Raw genomic sequence first — 17,484 nt, 5'->3', positions numbered from 1 at the left:
TCCTTGATGTGACATTATCAACAATGTAACTAATTTTTCTCAATATTCTGTATTCCTGTTTTAAATCTCGAATGATAGTTTCCTTTTCATCGTATATTTTTCTACCTTGATCAATCGCTTACCAGTACATGTATGCGTCACTGTGGAGCTTATACTTGAACAGAATCTATTCATACTCCAGCAGCATTGATTTAATTAAAGGTATGCCTCACATGAATGGAGGAAAATGTTTGTCTCTTCACAACAAAAGGTTCTTTTTAAGAAATTGTACAAAACATCTGTCTTACCATAACCATGACAATTGGAAACATATGTTTTTTCTGGAACACAGTACATTTTTTCTCCACAAATATGGTTGGGAGGGGGGCTATTTTAAAACCAAAGTACTCTGAAGAGGGGGTTACAACAATCAACAGCTCTTTCTCTCTTTTTTAACATGAGTGCAAAGTCTTTGAACAAACATAGAAGCAAGGCATCATTTGAAAAAGCTGTAAAATAGTTTGAAAGTTTCTTTTTCATATGTCTTGCATTTGACTACAGGGAAATCACTTGCCTTACTCTGCTCTTGCATATTTTGTCTTAAAATCCATGGATCTCATTTTCATTTCGACAAATGGAACAGACTTCTCGTGGCCCTTCCAGTGATACCAGTTGACACCCTGGCTGTGCGTGTTGTCACCGTACTGGCCATTCAGGTTGCTACGATGACAGTTCTTGTACCACCATGCACCATGGTAAGCAAAGGCACAGTGGCTGAGGGCGACATCATTGTCCTTGTCCCTCGTAGAGAAAGGCCTGTTGTTGTGGTAGGTGAGGGAGTCACCTGGAATAAGAAGGAAGAGCAATGTAGTACAGTTGTTGTACACAAAGGATTGTTTGTTTGTAAGAGTTACAAAGCTTCAGTATTATCTGAAGATCTCTCTTCTTGTTTGTGATGTTTCCACAACAATTTTTGTGGGGCAAATCATAAAACAGGAGGTTGATATCCTTACCTAGTATCACAGGTTGTACATTGCTTACGTTTCATAGTGTCAAGACCACAACTTCAGTCATTTAACTACAGTGAAACACAATGATACATTGTCCCTGATAACAGTAACAGGTGCAATGACAGAGAGGAATTTGGTGTATTGTAGGTTACAGCTTAAAGAAAGCAGCACCTTCCAAGGGGGCCCAAATAAACAACATCACAACCTACCTGAAGTTCCAGAGTATTCCCCGATGTTAAGTTTGTACAGATCCGACTCTGAGCCGAGTTTGAAGTTGTCCCACTCTCCGTACACTGCATCAGTGCCATCTGCCAGGTCAATACGCAGCTGGTAGTCTCCCTGGTGGGATAATCTGTGGATGTTCTCATTACCTGTGAAAGAAGACATTACAAAATATATTAATTTATTCCCATTTTCTTTTACCAAGTCACATTGGCAGCTGTCTCGGGGTCTTAAGTCTGGAAGTCTCAGGAGGTTATGTGGTTACTTGATTAAAAATTTAAATGAAATTGAAACAATGAAACGTTGGACGACTGTCTCACCAAGCCAGAATTCTCCTGTGTTTTCACCGAATCCTGCCCGGTACTCTCTCCACCGTCTCCAGAAGTCTACAGAGCCGTCCTGCCGTCTCTGGAAAACCTGGGGTGGACAAGTTAAGCCTCTTTGATTAGCAAGACATGCAAAGAGATGAAACATACTACAGTGACTTGTCAAACACTGTACTCAAAATACATACATTGTACATGTGTAACTGGCAAGGAATGGAAGATGGCTTGTGTTCAACTGTCATGATACAAAAACTAGCAAAACTATCATCTCATCAATAACTTTTTGCTTCTACTATCATGGTATGTACTATCTATTTTTCTTCATAGAAAGATTCGTTCCTAAGAAATTACCAAGAATCATAGCTTTGAGACTCGGTGCTAGCTTATTTCTATAGATACATAAAATCCAGCCACCATCTCAACTGTCTCCAGAGATGGTTCTACTTCCACTGTGCACTCCCACCACCTTTGTCATCAAAGGAAAGTCAGAGATCAGGTGACTTATGCAAAAAAGATTAAGCATAAAATAAAAACAGAAGTCAAAACATACGATCCAGCCTCCGCCGTCCGTCTCCATGTCACACCAAACCTCGATGGGCTCGCCGCCGTCCGAGGGGTAGACGGTGAAGGGGCCGCTCTCTGTCTCCCCATTGGCCACCACCTGGCCACAGTCCGTGGGGTTGGGGTAAGGGATTCCTGTGGGCAGGATAGTGGAATAGAAACTTAACATCTCAACATACATAAAGTCTTTGTGCTTTTGTCAAAGTTTTATCAAAGAAATAGTTTTACACTGTTAGATTCAAATTGTAAAACAAGATAACTTTTTCCAGAATATAATGACTGGTATCAGTTCATCTACATTCAATTTGATACAATTGATACAGCTTTCTTATACCTAAACAATCATAGAGGTAATAATAACACAGAACAGGAGATGCCACAACTATTCATTGATGAATTAAGTAAGAAAAAGATTATTTTCTTGCGAACAGATTGTCAGCGACATGTAACATTAGAATTGTTTTATCATTTACTGAAGTATTTTCATTGTTATTGCAGTGAATCAAAAACAAGTGAATTGTCATGAATTTTGGTTGAACAGAAAGTCAGAGCATCTCCTTTTAATGTCCATGTTGCATACAACAACTTAGGGATTGTCGCTTGATGGTCTGTAACGATGCTGCTCAAATAAAAAGTAAAAGCAGGTTGGAATCACAGCTGTGACTCCTCTGTCATGATTGTACATGTACTATATGCAAGAGAAAAATGGCAGTACTAGTGATTCAAAGACACATGATGTTAGCTTGTCATAAATGACTTACAAAATGTAATGATAACATCTCCCTGTATGCAGATAAAATACTATTTAGATACATTCAGGTACAAATGATTTCAAAACTGTCAACTTCAAAATATATTTTAACAATCATTAAATTTTGTTAAATTGCAAAAATACTGAAAGACTTCTAGTCTAAGACATCCATACATTGTAGACAGGGATGAAATCAGACAAGTTTTCAAAATTTGTTACGAAACCAGCACTTCATAATTGATGAGGTGAATAAACAAGATTAAGGTATAAATTGTGTTGATTGGTGCATTTAAACTCTTGACAACCACACAAACTATTTCCTCAATCAAAGCATAAAGACCCTTTCTGACAACATCCCTGCTGACAATATACATTACGTCATAAGATGATGAAACCTTGGCTGTCAGAAACATGGGGGGTGGGGGAGCAAAACATATCATCTAGACTTGTATGAGTTTAGGTTAAAAAGTGCTAGACTAAGAACAGACTTATTTCTGACAGCCGAGGTTCTGTCTCTTAATGTGGCACTGTCTTGTGGAATAGTCTTGTTACTGCAGTGGTTGTAGAAATGGTATCGAGTCTGTGTATCTATATATGAGGTGACGTGACATGAGGTGGTTCTGTCCTTTGTTTATGTTGTCACGGTGATTTTGAGGAACTCACCACCGGGACCCACGGCGGGCCCTTCATCCGTGCCTGCTGGGGCAGGAGCACCAGGTGAGGAACAAAAGACAGTCAAAATAGAAAACAAGACGGAAATAAAACAGAAAAACTAAAAAGAAAGGCAACTAAAATAAAAAGCAGTATAGATAGAAAACTATGAAATGTAAAATAAAAAGATCTAAAATATTTTCTAGAAATAATGAAATAAAAAGAAAAGGAAACTAGCAAGGAAATAAGATTCTTAAAAAAATATAAAATAAAACTGAAAAATAAAACTGGATGTAATGCTAATCAACGAAAACAAAAATGAAATAAAATAAAATAAAATAAGATAAAGTAAAGCAAAGTTGAAAGAATAAAGGTCTACTCTACATCAGACTAGAAGAAAACTCGGGATAAAAAAGTACAAAGATTATTTGTTCAAGGATCACTTACTAAGAGATACCTACATGTAACATGACTAACTGATGTGTTCATGTTGGAGTGTACTCATTGTTGAAACTGTGTGTCATGTTAGCACCATTATTAGACTGTTAGCTGATTAAACATTAGTCGGGGATCAAACTTGTTAGCAAGCCACACCATTGATATTGCTAATTACTGGTTCAACATCTTTTTTTGTGTGGGGGAAGAAATTTCTTGATATGGTTGTCTTTGAGCAAAATATTCTTACCACCATATTCCTAACCAGGGCATAAACATGTGCACTGTAAATACATGTACATGTATTATTGTGAATATGGCAATGTACACTGTAACAATGTATGCAAATTACAAATCATAATATTTTCTAACATCAACACCAAAATGAGCATATATAGATGGAAACTTTGGCACCTGTACATGTGTGTATGCATAAACATCATTATGAAATACATGATTCATTTCTGCTGACTTGAAAACAGAATACAGAAGGACTATTTTTTTCTCACCGGTCTGTGTCGTTGCCTCAACCAGATCTGCGCGAATACCTGTTCCCCTGCTGGTGTACCCGCTGACAGTAATGGCATACCTGGTGCCAGCTTCCAGGCCTGTTAGGGTAGCCTCCTGTGGATACATGGCACCAACATAAATGTTTGACAACTAGTGAATGTTCCGTACAAGGATATACATGTATGGATACATTTTGTAGGTGGATGATGGCTAGTCTCCACCAGGCCTTCCTACAGGGGGTACATGGATCGTAGAATTGGGCAAAATATCGGCAAATTGGCCAGGGAGTCAGTCTGCGCTAAGGTTCATATTTCCCCTGCGTGGCAGACCAACTCCTCTGGTAACAAAACTACCCGGCAAATTTTTCTCCCTGTAATAGCCAGCGTAGTCAGTCTGGTAGAGACTAGATGATGGCCAATATAAACATACATGTATCATCTTAATTGTCTTAGGAAAATGCAAATTTTCATTTTACTGATTTTTCAGGAGTATGGAGAAATTTCTACCTGAGGATTATGATTTTAATGTTTAAGTCATTGCTCTTTGTACAGCAACTTTTACATTAAAGGAGATTTGTTTTGAATTCCTATGAAAAACGAAGACACAGTATGGATAGAAACCAGTGGGAAAGAAAACTCACCAAAGTGTCTGCACCCTCCACTTTGTAAACCTGTGCATCGCTGATCTCCAGGGCCCCGTCAGCCGGTATGGCCTGGTAGAAGACCTGGTACCCTTGCAGTGCCCCGCCAGCCTCCGCGTCTGATATTCTCGTCCACGACACACGGATTGATCCGGCATCGACTGCTTCTGCATTCAGGTTGCCTGGGCCTACACTAGGCACTATGGAAAAAGACCCCTGGAATAAACCATTTGCTTTACAAAGTAACGGCCTGTTGTAGAAGTTAGAGTAAAGTGTTTGAAGGCTAGTGAAATGTACCATCATGTGTTGTGCAGCAAAGTGCCTGAAGTGATGGACTGAAAAAAGTGCTAGTATCCCAAAGGATTAAAATCTAAAGTATGGACAAGTTCATGTTACTAGTGGTGCAGTTGAATTGAAGAGTGTTACTGTAACAGTGCTCTAAAAGAAACTAGACATACATGTTTGTGAATGTCACTACAACTACATTGTAAGTGGGGTTGGTATGGTGCTCCTAAACTGGAAACAATGGTATTACATGGTATCCTATGGGTGAAGGTAGACAACATCAGTCTGAAACATGAAAAATGTTACAATATTGACACACTACATTTAGTGCAGGGTTAATTTTCCTTCTCCAAAAAAAAAAAGAACAGAAAATGATTAGCAGCATTGTGTTTACAAAATCTGCGTAAAGAGTCAGACAGTCGTAGAGTTAGCACTCCTCTAGCATCATGACACATTGGATTGGTACACACCGCCCTCTTCTGTCCTTGTGGTCACCTTACTACTTTTCGGCCCTTCTCCTACGCTTGTGTAGGCAGACACAGAGAATGTGTAGCTGGTCCATGCTCTGAGTTCGGACAGTTCATAGGAGAGCTCGGTATTTTGTGTGTTGATTTCGGTATAGTCCTCCGTGCCCATCCTTGCATAGTAAACCTTGTAGCCTTGGATCACGCCATTGCGATCTGTTGGGGGTTGCCACGTCACACGTAGCGCGTTTGAACCTTGAGCGATCCCCTGGACGTCTTGTGGCGCTCCCGGAACTTTTTTAGGGGGAAGATGAAGGGTGATGTAAGCACAGGAAACATTGCAAACAAAATCATGACATAGAAGTGGCATGACAAGGTGTTGCACAAAGTATGCAGTTACATGCAGCAATGACTAAATACTTGATTATTGGCAAAGAGAATGCAATGCAGTGACAGTAATACTATTAATAATGGCGTGTATTTTGCATAGGGGAATTACTGCTACAAAAGACATAAAGATCTGATTGAAATTGTTAAAATATGTGCTGGTATAATGTGTTAAGGGTATGCTGGATTGTGCAAGGCATAAATTAGAAGCAGGTGAAGAGTAAGGGAAGGTGCAAAGGGAAAAGATGGCAGCAGTACAAGTTGTAAAGGTTTCATGGTGTCAGTATATGTTGTCATTGTTGGCAATATGGTCTGAATGCGAAGCTTTTCTCAGAGAGTCATGTGTGATGTGAAATAAGAGACCCTATCAATGAATACCATAACCTGTTGCTGTGTGTACAAAAATAGTCATTTCTTTGTGGATGTGCTGTGGTTTAAACAATGCCTGTGTGATCTCGAGGTTCTACTTCAGAGACAGAAGAAGTCATAGATGAGTAGTTGGCTGTGTCTCCACACTTCATCACTCCTTGGTCACATACCGTCCTGCATCGTGCGAATGATGATTGGATTGCTTTTCATGCCATCACCCCTGCTGGTATAAGCAGCGACCGAGATGATGTACTCTGTCCACTTCTTCAGTCCCGTTAGTTTATACACCGGTCCTGTGGACTGCGTGTCTTCAGCGCTTGGTGAGATCTGCCCCATCCTCTGATAGAAGACTTTGTACCCACGGATTTGTCCGTAAGCATTATAGGGTGGTTGCCAGCGAAGCTGGACACTCTGTGAATCCCACACCAGCCCTGATAGGCTTTGAACTGGCCCAGGAACTACGGGGTGGAGGTAACAGAAACAATGATGGGATGACATGGGGTGGGGAAAGGGCATGAACACAAGGTTAAGGTTGGGAACAAAATGCAGATGCGGCAAAGCAAGAAACTACAGAACTTTTTAAAGACATAATGCATAGCAGACATAAAATGCAATGGCTTGATCAAGGGCAGACGACTTCTTGCAGTTAGTGGGATATACTCATGCACGAGCAAGCAACATGCATGCAAGATGGAGATGGATTTGCAGTACAAATGAAGGAATGGGAAGACGGGGAGACATACCACCCTCAAGGGTTCGAACAACGAACTCATTGCTCCGTGGGCCATCTCCAGCTATTGTGTAAGCAACCACAGAGATGATGTAGATGGTGTCCGGCTCAAGTCCAGGTAGCGTAAAGGATGTTTCCATGGTCGGAGTGACAACAACCTGGTTTTCTATCTCATTAGCTGACCGATACAAGACTTTGTAACCCAAGAGTTGACCGTAGATGTAGAGGGGTGGTTGCCAGCGCACATCAACGGTATCAAAATCCAGTGGTCTGGCAAACACAGCGCTTGGTGGTCCGGGAACTTTTTTTATTGTTGCAGAGGAAAATGGATGAGGTAGATGAGTTGATGGAAACATTTCAGCCTCAAATATAATGAGAACTACCTGTGTGCATTGCACAGCGCTCACAGCTTGTCACAGATATGGAAACACAATGGCTGAGCTTGAATGATTAAAAAAAGATGGGCATGATGAGAATACTAGCAAGATGAATATGGCAACTTCTTTGACACAACAAATGGCAATTTGAATAGATTTAGTGATGCTCCTGTAAACTGTAAAAATCTATATTCATTCAACAACATTGCTATTAGTACATTCTTTTATGTAATAAGTTATTTGATGCCTTAGGAATGAGTCAAGAACACTAAAATGCATACACACTCCTAGCTTTGCTGAAGTTTACAACATATCAAGACAGATGGTTAGGGATGAAGAGTGCTCATTTCTTTGTTCCAGAGAACTGCACGTGGCACTCAGTGCTAATGCTATGATGGTGAATACTAGTGACATAGAGAACATGTTAGTGGTGAAGGAAATATGGAAGTGGTGACTTGAGACTCAGAGAGGAAAGTTTGTTCCAGAGAGATGATGACATACCGCCCTCTGCCGGTCGGACTAACACCGGATCACTTCGATCACCATCTCCTGCTCCAGTGTAGGCCACGACCCAAACGTTGTAGTCATCCCAGTCCAGCCCACCCAAGGTGAAGGCCAACTGTGGGGTTCCGATATCAGTTTCTTCCACATCTTCGTCCCCTGACTTCTGGTACAAGATCTTGTAACCGACTATGACTCCATTTTGCACAATTGGCTGCTGCCATTGTACAAGTACGCTAGCAGAATCATCTCCAGGCCTTGCCTCAATGCCGATGGGAGGACCAGGAACTTTGAAAAAGGGAGATGGTATCATCATTAGTATGCTTCCTCCAACACATCAGAACTGCAATGACAGAAATTATAAGTAATGCACAACATACAGATCTAGAAGGCATTCTACATAGAGAGATGGAAGACTCAGTAGTAATAATCAAGATTGGATAAGCTCCCATTGTAACACCTTGGTTACAGGAGTAGAAAGTTAAAGAGAAGATTAATAGTGCCAAGTTCCTTCTTGTAGGTGTTCTTGGTCTACTAAGATAGAAGAGTGAGAATCTACAAGAGGGTAGAAGTGCACGGGTCCTTCTTTTCTTGGGAGGTGATCTACAAAGATTGAAGTGCGAGGATGGTTGGAAGTTGTTTCCTTTTACATACCATCTTCTCCTGTTCTGACAACTATGACCGGACTTCTTAATCCATCTCCTGCACTGGTGTAGGCAGACACCCAAATGTTGTACTCTGTCCACTTCTCCAGATCAGACAAAGTGTACATCAAGTCAAGGAGGCCTGCATCTTCTTCATTCTCCCCTTCTTCCCCAACTTTCTTGTACAAGATTTTGTACCCCTTGATCACACCATTTTGCTCATCAGGTGACGGTGGCATCCACTGCAGCTCGATCGTTGTCGAGTCAATGGCAAGTCCCTGAACTTCACGTGGGGCTCCCGGGACTTGAGAGAATGTTCAAAGCGTCATTAGCACAAGATATATACATCTTTCAGATAACAATTCTATACCTCAGATCATATACAAAGAGTCACAGATGAGGACACTAAGTGACAGTAACTGTCAGAAAGAGTTTGACACTTTGATGACCCGGCTACAGGAACATGTATGTCTTAATGAATTCTTGTTTGAACGGTGAATATGTGTGAATTACTCTCATACATGTAAGTGACAATGTGCTACAGTGAAGTGTCTAAATATGTTCAACTTGATTGTATCATGTTAGGGGGGAGTGTACGGTATTGGAAATAGTTGCACAGATCATGCGAAAAGGTAGGGCAGGGTCATCGCAAACTGGAGTGGTGCGGTTTGATACGGACAAAATTCAGTGCATTAGCATATCAAGAGAACTTGTCAAAGTCTCTATCTGATTACAATACAGACAGCAATATGTGTATGCAGTATACGTACCACCCTCTTCTGTTTGCACTGTGATCGTCTCACTTCTTTCGCCATCGCCAGCTGAGTTGTAGGCTAGAACCGAAATGGAGTACTCTCCGAACGGCTGCAGTCCACTCAGAGACCATGATGCATCAGCTGACCTCGTGTCAACGGCTTCCTCGGTGTCGCTCCCGGTTAATGAGTAGAAAACACGGTACCCTTCAATATCGCCTTCGGGTGCCTGCCAGCTCAGTTTCATGGAGTTGGACGTTGTTTCGACAGCAGAAAGATCAGTTGGAGCACCGGGAACTTGATGAGGAAAAAAAACTTGATCAAACATCACAACATGTACATAATATATCCATGGTTGATGTAGGGTGTTTGGGGGGAACATTGTTTCATGTAGCTTGCAGTTGTTTATGTAATTGAAGGAGAAGGAAAAACTGGAACTAGTACCTTACCTTGGTTTGTTCTTGATGTCCCATTTGAACTCTTTTATTATCTTTAAATTAACGTATATCGCATTGCTTTGTCAATAAGACCTTGGTGCAAAGAGATTGCAGTTATCGCAAGTTATCGCCACTTATCGCAAGCACATTACAGTTACAAATGGGCAACCTCCAAACCAGAAGAATGGAGAAAAAACACTTAAAGACCATTCTCTGGTCAGGGATCTTGATACCTACCACCCTGCATTGTGCTGACTAGGATTTCCTCACTCTCATCCCCATCCCCTGCCGAAGTAAAGGCTAACACGACAATGGAATATGTCGTCGCTGGTTCCAAATCCAACAGCATCGTGGACAGCTCTGCTGGTCCCAACTCAACAGTCGAGAACTCAGCAGCATTTTCAGGCATGTATATCACCTTGTATCCAAGGAGGACCCCATTGATCTCTAGGGGGGGTTGCCAATCGACTGTAATAGTGGTGGGTTCTACGGCTTGACCTTTGACATCTCTAGGAGCTCCAGGCACTGAGGAAAGAAAAACCAAGAGAGGCTCTTATGTTAGTTCTAAGCCCCTCAGGGCCCTAAGAAGGCCTGAAGAGAAAAGCAATAAAAAGATTGGGTACAACCCATACATGTAAAGCTTAAGAGAAGTTGAGAAAGAAAGAGAAAAATACATTTCATTTGCCACCAGTCTTGTGCCAGTCTGGGTCAGAGGCAAACAGTGGAAGTGTTTGAGGTCAGAAAAAATAGTTGTCCAAGAGGAGACCATTGTCCGTCCAACCAAGGAGGTTATAGCCTCTTTGGTCTGTCCAATAATATCACTTTGGGGCACAAATGTGCATGTACATACCCCCCTCTGCCGTTTGTACAGTAACTTGTTCACTCCTCTCTCCATCCCCTGCAGCAGTGAAGGCTAGAAGCCAGATGGAGTACTCTGTGACTGGCCTAAGGCCCCTCAGTAAGTAAAATGTCTCGTAACCCTCAACCTCCTGGGTCGAGGCACTCTCTTCTCCTACTATCTGGTAATGAAGACGATACCCCAGTATCTCTCCATTTGACTGTGGTGGAGGCTGCCAAGACACTTCTATGGCTTCAGAGCCTAGTGAGGATGCTCTAATGCTGGCTGGTGCACCAGGTGCTGGAAAGGTGCAGGGTGCAAAAAGAAGAAAAAAAAGTGCTTGCAAAAGAAAATAACTATCAAAACAGGTGCAGATTAAGTTACATGTACGTAAAACAACAGAATGTCTATAAAGTAAAAAAAGCAAAAGAAAATTGTGAAGCATTTACGAGTAAAGAGGGAAAGCCAGCAAGTGCTGGTAGTTGAAGCTTATCAAAGAAGAATATTTAGTTTGATACGACAAGTTCATGGTTCACCTACCACCAACTAATGTGCGAACAAATGCTGACTGGCTACGCTCACTCTCACCACCTACAGTGTAGGCAGTTAGATAGATTTCGTATTCTGTAGCAGGCCGCAGCCCACTGATGAGGTAGGTTGTGTCATCTGGTCCAGCTTCAGCCTTCAAGGTCTCTTCACTCTCAAAAACGTTGTAGTAGATGTAGTAGCCAAGCAGGTCACCATTGGTTTCAGTCGGGGCCTGCCATGTGACTCTTATTGCATCAGGAGCTTGTCCCTCACCACTCACTCCTAGGGGTGTTGATGGGGCTTGGAGTTGCAAGGGGAAAAGAGAGAATCATTTCGCCTGCATTCATCGGTAGTTCTTGATGAAGAAATCTGGACGATGAGTGATGACAGGACTGTGTGGTATTGTGATGGTAGCACAGTGGCCATAGTTAGAAGTCAGGTTGCCATCTCTGGATTCACACTAGTTGGCTAAGACAGACTATGTGGCCATCTCATAATAAATGCTGAGTTACAATGATAATTGTATGTCCACACGTAGTGTCTAAATCAAATGTATAAAAGGCAATGATTTGCAGGATGACACGTCTTGTTAAGAACAAGAAAGGGTGGTTGACACGGTAGGACAATGATTCATGTACTTATTGGTATTGCCTCTATAGTCAGGAAAATTGGAATGAATTTGGAATGAATTACAGATGACATACACAAATGCAAAAACAAAACAGGGCCTTGAGGTTACATTCTTGCCTGCCACTTTTTAAGGGTGGCGTTAGGGTCTTTCTATTAGTTGTATGTTGACAAGAAAGTACAGACGTTAACTTGGCAATAATTTTCAGAAAAAAGACATGAATACTGCAATAACTAAGGCAAAATACATGTTCCTGTCCTTGGTACTGAAAAGGTATTCTGTATGATGGATAAAATCTCTTAGATGAAATTCTAGTTTAAGAAAAACCTGCAGACCTCCATGCTAGCAATATTTTGATATCAACAATAAATAGGCCACAACTGCTACCTACCACCACTCAAGGTTTGGACCAAGACTTCCCCACTACGTTCACTCTCCCCACCCTCAGTGTAAGCTGTGAGAGTGATTATGTATTCTGTAGCAGGCTGCAGCCCGCTGATACTGTAAGTGGTTTCTTCATGACCAGTCTCAGCTTGTGAAGTCTCTGTGCTTCCAACAACTTGGTAGTAGATGTAATAGCCAAGCAGGTCTCCATTGGTGTCTGCCGGGGCCTGCCATGTGACTGTAATTGTGTCAGGGGCTTGTCCTTCAGCAGTCACGCTTAAGGGTGTTGATGGGGCTTCAGTGAGAAGGAAAAGATGCATCACTTAGATACAGGGTAGGAATTGTGCCCATTTTGCAATGATGGCAATTTGCAATGCTTATTTGTGCTTGAACAATAGAAGTTACTGTCAATGGTAAGAGTTTGTCTAGGGTGAGATAGATATTTGGTCTGGACCTTTCTGTTGTTAGGCAATGTTTAGACATTTGATAGAAAAAATTGGTACAGTTATGGACAATGTGAATCCCTCGTGAGGAGTCAGTGAAATGTTGTACATATATGCTGGCTTCCTTGAAGGTGGACGAGAGAGGATGAACAAGAAATGTGTACAAATGGCAGAGATGTTGACAATGAATGGTGCAGCCCTCTGGTATAAAGAGTTTGTCATCAGGTTTGACCAGTAGGAAGTCCATCCTTATTTCATCAACTTACAATAGGACACAAGGTGTTCAGTTGCCTTCACTAGATGAGACAAATACATATTGGAGAAAGATGAGAAACTTAGGATATGAAAGCATTGTAGGACAGGCCTTCACTGCATGAGACAAATACATGTTGAATTGAAAGGAAGATCAAGAAGTTTGGATTTGAAAGTATTGTAGAAAGGAAAGAGTTTTTACTGTAGAGCTACATGTAGCACAGGGGAGAACCTGCAAGACTGTAGATATTTTTGATTCGTTGACATGTAAATCAAATAGCCATGAACTGTATGCAAGAAGCTTCGTTTGAAGGTCATTGACAAGATATTTGCAGTAATCAATAAAAAACTGGTTTCCATCAAAAATAAGTACCATTTAAAGCTATGAGCATGACAGTATTGTGACAATATGGTTAAAGGGTGTGGTGGAGGGAGCTGAAGCAGGTTGCCAATTCCAAAATTAAGGTTAAATCCAAAGCTGATGCTGCCCCCAAGCAATGGTAGCTTAGCAGGCCAATGAAGCAACTGGAAGCTATCAAGCCTTAAAAGTCTAACAGAAGCTGCATGATGAAGCAAAGGCAATGGAATTAGATGTTTCCCCTGTAAATGATAACCATTTACACAACCTACTTGACATGATGTCAAGGACATGTACAGTACAATGGCCAAGACAGACACGATGGCTTCTTCAGGCAGTCAAGGCAAATGCAAGCTCAGTTGGCTTAACCTCATGGCAGAAAGCAGGGCATTTTTATGTTACCATGGTGACAGGCAATGGTGGGACATTGATGATGAGCTGTGAAGCATGATTGAACCAGATCATTCGACATAAGAAGCTTCGGCAGCAATGGAAGCTGGATGAAGAGCTACATACCACCACTCAACGTGCTGACCAGAGCTTCCCCACTATGTTCACTCTCCCCACCCTCTGTGTAAGCGGTGAGAGTGACCACATATTCTGTAGCAGGCCGCAGCCCACTAATGATATATGTGGCATCATCAGGACCTGCTTCAGCCCTTGACACATCTGTGCTTCCAACAGCTTTGTAGTAGACGTAATAACCAAGCAGGTCTCCGTTGGTCTCGGCAGGGGTTTGCCAAGCAACTATGACGGTATCCGGACCTTGTCCTTGAGCGCTCACGCTAAGGGGTGCTGATGGAGCTTCAGCAAAACAAAATGTTGTTACATCATGTGTACATGTATAGTGAGGTTCATGTGAGGTTTGAGCAAAATTATGCACATGTTAAGATAAATGGAAGGCGATTGCAAAGATACATGTATGTAGGTGTTTCAGAGGCTTTGACAAGATCAAGAAAAAGCCTACTACACCAACAATTTAACATTGCACCTTTACAAGCAAAAAGGAGAAAGTGAAGACATTTTTAGAGAAAAGGGGACAATAGGAATTAGCATTAGACAAAGTGAAATATCTGAAAGCTACCTACCACCACTCAAAGTGCTGACTAGGACTTCCCCACTACGTTCGCTCTCCCCTCCCTCTGTGTAAGCTGTGACAGTGATTATGTATTCTGTAGCAGGCCGCAGCCCGCTGATGCTGTAAGTGGTTTCAATAGGACCAGCTTCAGCTCGTGAAGTCTCTGTACTTCCCACTTCTTGGTAGTAGATGTAATAACCGAGGAGGTCTCCATTGGTCTGGGTTGGCGGCTGCCATGTAACTTGAATTGTGTCAGGTGCTTGTCCTTCAGCAGTTGCACCCAAGGGTGTTGATGGTGCTTTAGGAAGACAAAATAACATGTCAAGTCAGGTGCATGTCATTTGATATCTAGCAGAGGTCTTGGGAGACTTGGCCCGCAATCAACCATCACCACAGAATGCCCTAGCCAAGGTATGACTGGAACCCCAAGAGAAGTTGCCACCCAAAGAGGCAAACAGGAATGGGATGGAAAGACCCAGCAGCTTGTCAGGCCTGGATGATGAGGAAAATGCAGATGAACAGGATCCAGCATGACCAGAAATGCGCATCAGAGAAGCTTCATGAGAAATGACCCAAGAAAGGAAGAGAAGCCATTGTCACCAGCAGCATGTAAGAAGGCCTTTGCTTGTTCAGGAAATGTAGAATGAGACTAAAAAGGAGGTGATTTGATCTGGTGATATGTACATTTGTAGCTGCAAGCTGTAAGAAAGCTGCAATTTTTAAGCTATTGAAATTTAACCTACCACCACTTAAGGTTCGAACTACAATTTCCGATGTTCGTTCACTCTCGATCTCACCCCCATCGGAGTGAGAGGACAGTGTAACTACATAATCTGTGGCGGGCTGCAGCCCACGGATGCTGTACATCATCTCATCAGGTCCAATCTCTGAACTGGACTTCTCTGACGTCCCAAGAACGCGGTAATAGATGCGGAAACCACCAAGGTTTCCGTTTGTTTGGGCAGGAGATTGCCATGCAACCTTAATACTGTCAGGAGCCTCGCCTTCTGCTGTCACACTAGAGGGTGTTGGTGGGACTTCAGGAGGGCAAAAGAAGAAATGATATGCATGAGGAAATTTACTTCGAGCCATTCTTTAAGACAAACATGACAAAGGTAAGATTCTAGGACAAGACAGCGACAAGTTTATCCTCAGACCTGAGGGGACATTCAAAAGAGTTATCAGAATATATTGAATTGCAATTGAAATGCTGACATAGATGACAGAAGTACTACCTACCACCACTCAAAGTGCGAACCTGGATGTCCCCACTATGTTCACTCTCCCCACCCTCTGTGTAAGCTGTGACAGTGATTATGTATTCTGTAGCAGGCTGTAGCCCACTGATGATGTAAGCCACGTCGTCAGGACCAGCCTCTGCTCGTGACGTCTCTGTGTCTCCCACAACTTGGTAATAGATGTAATAACCAAGCAGGTCTCCATTGGTCTGTGTCGGAGGTTCCCATGTAACCAAAATGGCGTCAGGAGCATTTTCCTCAGCAGTCACACCGAGGGGTGTTGATGGGACTTTGGGGGACAGAACAAAAGCTTACATCATGTGCATGTCAACATGTAGAGGAGACAGTGTAACAAGAATGGGACAGTAAACAAGTTTGCCACTCATGACTGCAACTTTAACTGCCACTCAGGCTTCAGTGCAAATGAAGGATGAGGTAGTAAACATTGACATTGTATTGATGACAGAAGTTGTCAGTGTAAGCTATGTCTATGAGAAACTAGAGATGTTACTGTGGTAGAACAATGACTTTTGAAGTTTAAGCTTGTAGGTTGTTGAAGGTTGTGATATAAGAATCTGTATGAATGCCACATAAAGCATGACCTACCACCACTCAAAGTGCGAACCAGAGCTTCCCCACTACGTTCACTCTCCCCACCCTCTGTGTAAGCTGTGAGAGTGATTATGTATTCTGTAGCAGGCCGCAGCCCACTGATGCTGTAAGTCGTTTCGTCAGGACCAGCTTCAGCTTGTGAAGTCTCTGTGCTTCCCACAACTTGGTAGTAGATGTAATAGCCAAGCAGGTCTCCATTGGTCTCTGCAGGGCTCTGCCATGTGACTACTACGGTATCAGGGGCTTGTCCGTTGGCAGTCACACTTAGGGGTGTTGAAGGGACTTTGAGAGGACAGAAGAAGAAGTCACTAATGTCAGCTAATACATGTTGGAAGTTGTCACACATTAATGTTAGCAACACGCTAAAGTAACAGAGCTATAACAAAATTCTATCTTTAGACAAAGAAAGAGTATTTAAGGAGAACACAGTGTTATAGAGAGGCAAAGAGATAGTTGGCATTTTGCCATGTTTGAGATGACCACAAGCAGATCATGACCAATGCATGTCATCATTACTGATGTTGCATTCAAGACATACTGAAGCTGAAGATGCAAGTAGTCCAGTTGTCTGGCTGTAGAACAAGTCTAAGTTAAAGTAGATTGTCGGTTGTTGCAAGTATTAAATGGGTATGAATGAACAAAGACCTACCACCACTCAAAGTGCTGACTAGGACTTCCTCACTACGTTCACTCTCTCCACCCAATGTGTAAGCAGTGACAGTGATTATGTATTCTGTAGCAGGCCGCAGCCCACTGATACTGTAAGTGGTTTCGTCAGGACCAGTCTCAGATCTTGATGTCTCTGTACTCCCCACAACTTGGTAGTAGACGTAATAACCGAGCAGATTTCCATTGTTCTCAGCAGGGCTCTGCCATGTGACTTCTACAGAGTCAGGGCCTTGTCCGTCGGCTGTCACGCTTAGGGGACGTGTCGGTGCTTCAGTGAGAAAGAAATATGTCATGTCAGTGGGAAAGAAATGAGTCATGTCAAAGTCAAGCACATGAGTGAGACTGGCACATATAACAGAGGAGCAGTAGAAAGGATTAATCAAGTCAGTTGAACTCCCATCGTTTTCTTTTGCAATATTTAGATG

At 42.3% G+C, this 17,484-nt stretch overlaps 2 protein-coding genes across 2 annotated transcripts in view; one reads left to right on the top strand and one right to left on the bottom strand.

The window, feature by feature from the left end:
* LOC118421319 (zinc finger CCCH-type with G patch domain-containing protein-like) overlaps positions 1–17,484 on the top strand; it is a 104,355-nt gene that overhangs the window by 15,528 nt on the left and 71,343 nt on the right. The gene's annotated exons all lie outside the window — the stretch shown is intronic.
* Positions 383–17,484, bottom strand: part of LOC118421312 (tenascin-X-like) — a 106,419-nt gene continuing 89,317 nt past the window's right edge. The window contains exons 23-44 of the mRNA XM_035828548.1: positions 17,040–17,327; positions 16,385–16,672; positions 15,780–16,067; positions 15,284–15,577; positions 14,551–14,838; positions 12,417–12,704; positions 11,410–11,697; positions 10,882–11,169; positions 10,269–10,556; positions 9,613–9,891; positions 8,853–9,146; positions 8,199–8,486; positions 7,334–7,621; positions 6,761–7,048; positions 5,841–6,128; positions 5,086–5,285; positions 4,445–4,559; positions 3,513–3,548; positions 2,088–2,233; positions 1,532–1,628; positions 1,199–1,360; positions 383–823 (exon numbers count right to left, since the gene is read on the bottom strand). Coding sequence (XP_035684441.1) covers positions 555–823; positions 1,199–1,360; positions 1,532–1,628; positions 2,088–2,233; positions 3,513–3,548; positions 4,445–4,559; positions 5,086–5,285; positions 5,841–6,128; positions 6,761–7,048; positions 7,334–7,621; positions 8,199–8,486; positions 8,853–9,146; positions 9,613–9,891; positions 10,269–10,556; positions 10,882–11,169; positions 11,410–11,697; positions 12,417–12,704; positions 14,551–14,838; positions 15,284–15,577; positions 15,780–16,067; positions 16,385–16,672; positions 17,040–17,327 — 5,348 coding nt within the window. The 3' untranslated portion in view covers positions 383–554. The remainder of the gene's footprint in view (positions 824–1,198; positions 1,361–1,531; positions 1,629–2,087; positions 2,234–3,512; positions 3,549–4,444; positions 4,560–5,085; positions 5,286–5,840; positions 6,129–6,760; positions 7,049–7,333; positions 7,622–8,198; positions 8,487–8,852; positions 9,147–9,612; positions 9,892–10,268; positions 10,557–10,881; positions 11,170–11,409; positions 11,698–12,416; positions 12,705–14,550; positions 14,839–15,283; positions 15,578–15,779; positions 16,068–16,384; positions 16,673–17,039; positions 17,328–17,484) is intronic.

This window comes from Branchiostoma floridae, chromosome 8 (genome assembly GCF_000003815.2).
Source record: "Branchiostoma floridae strain S238N-H82 chromosome 8, Bfl_VNyyK, whole genome shotgun sequence".
In the NCBI taxonomy this organism is placed as follows: Eukaryota; Metazoa; Chordata; class Leptocardii; order Amphioxiformes; family Branchiostomatidae; genus Branchiostoma; species Branchiostoma floridae.
This window is presented reverse-complemented; position numbering and strand designations above follow the sequence as displayed.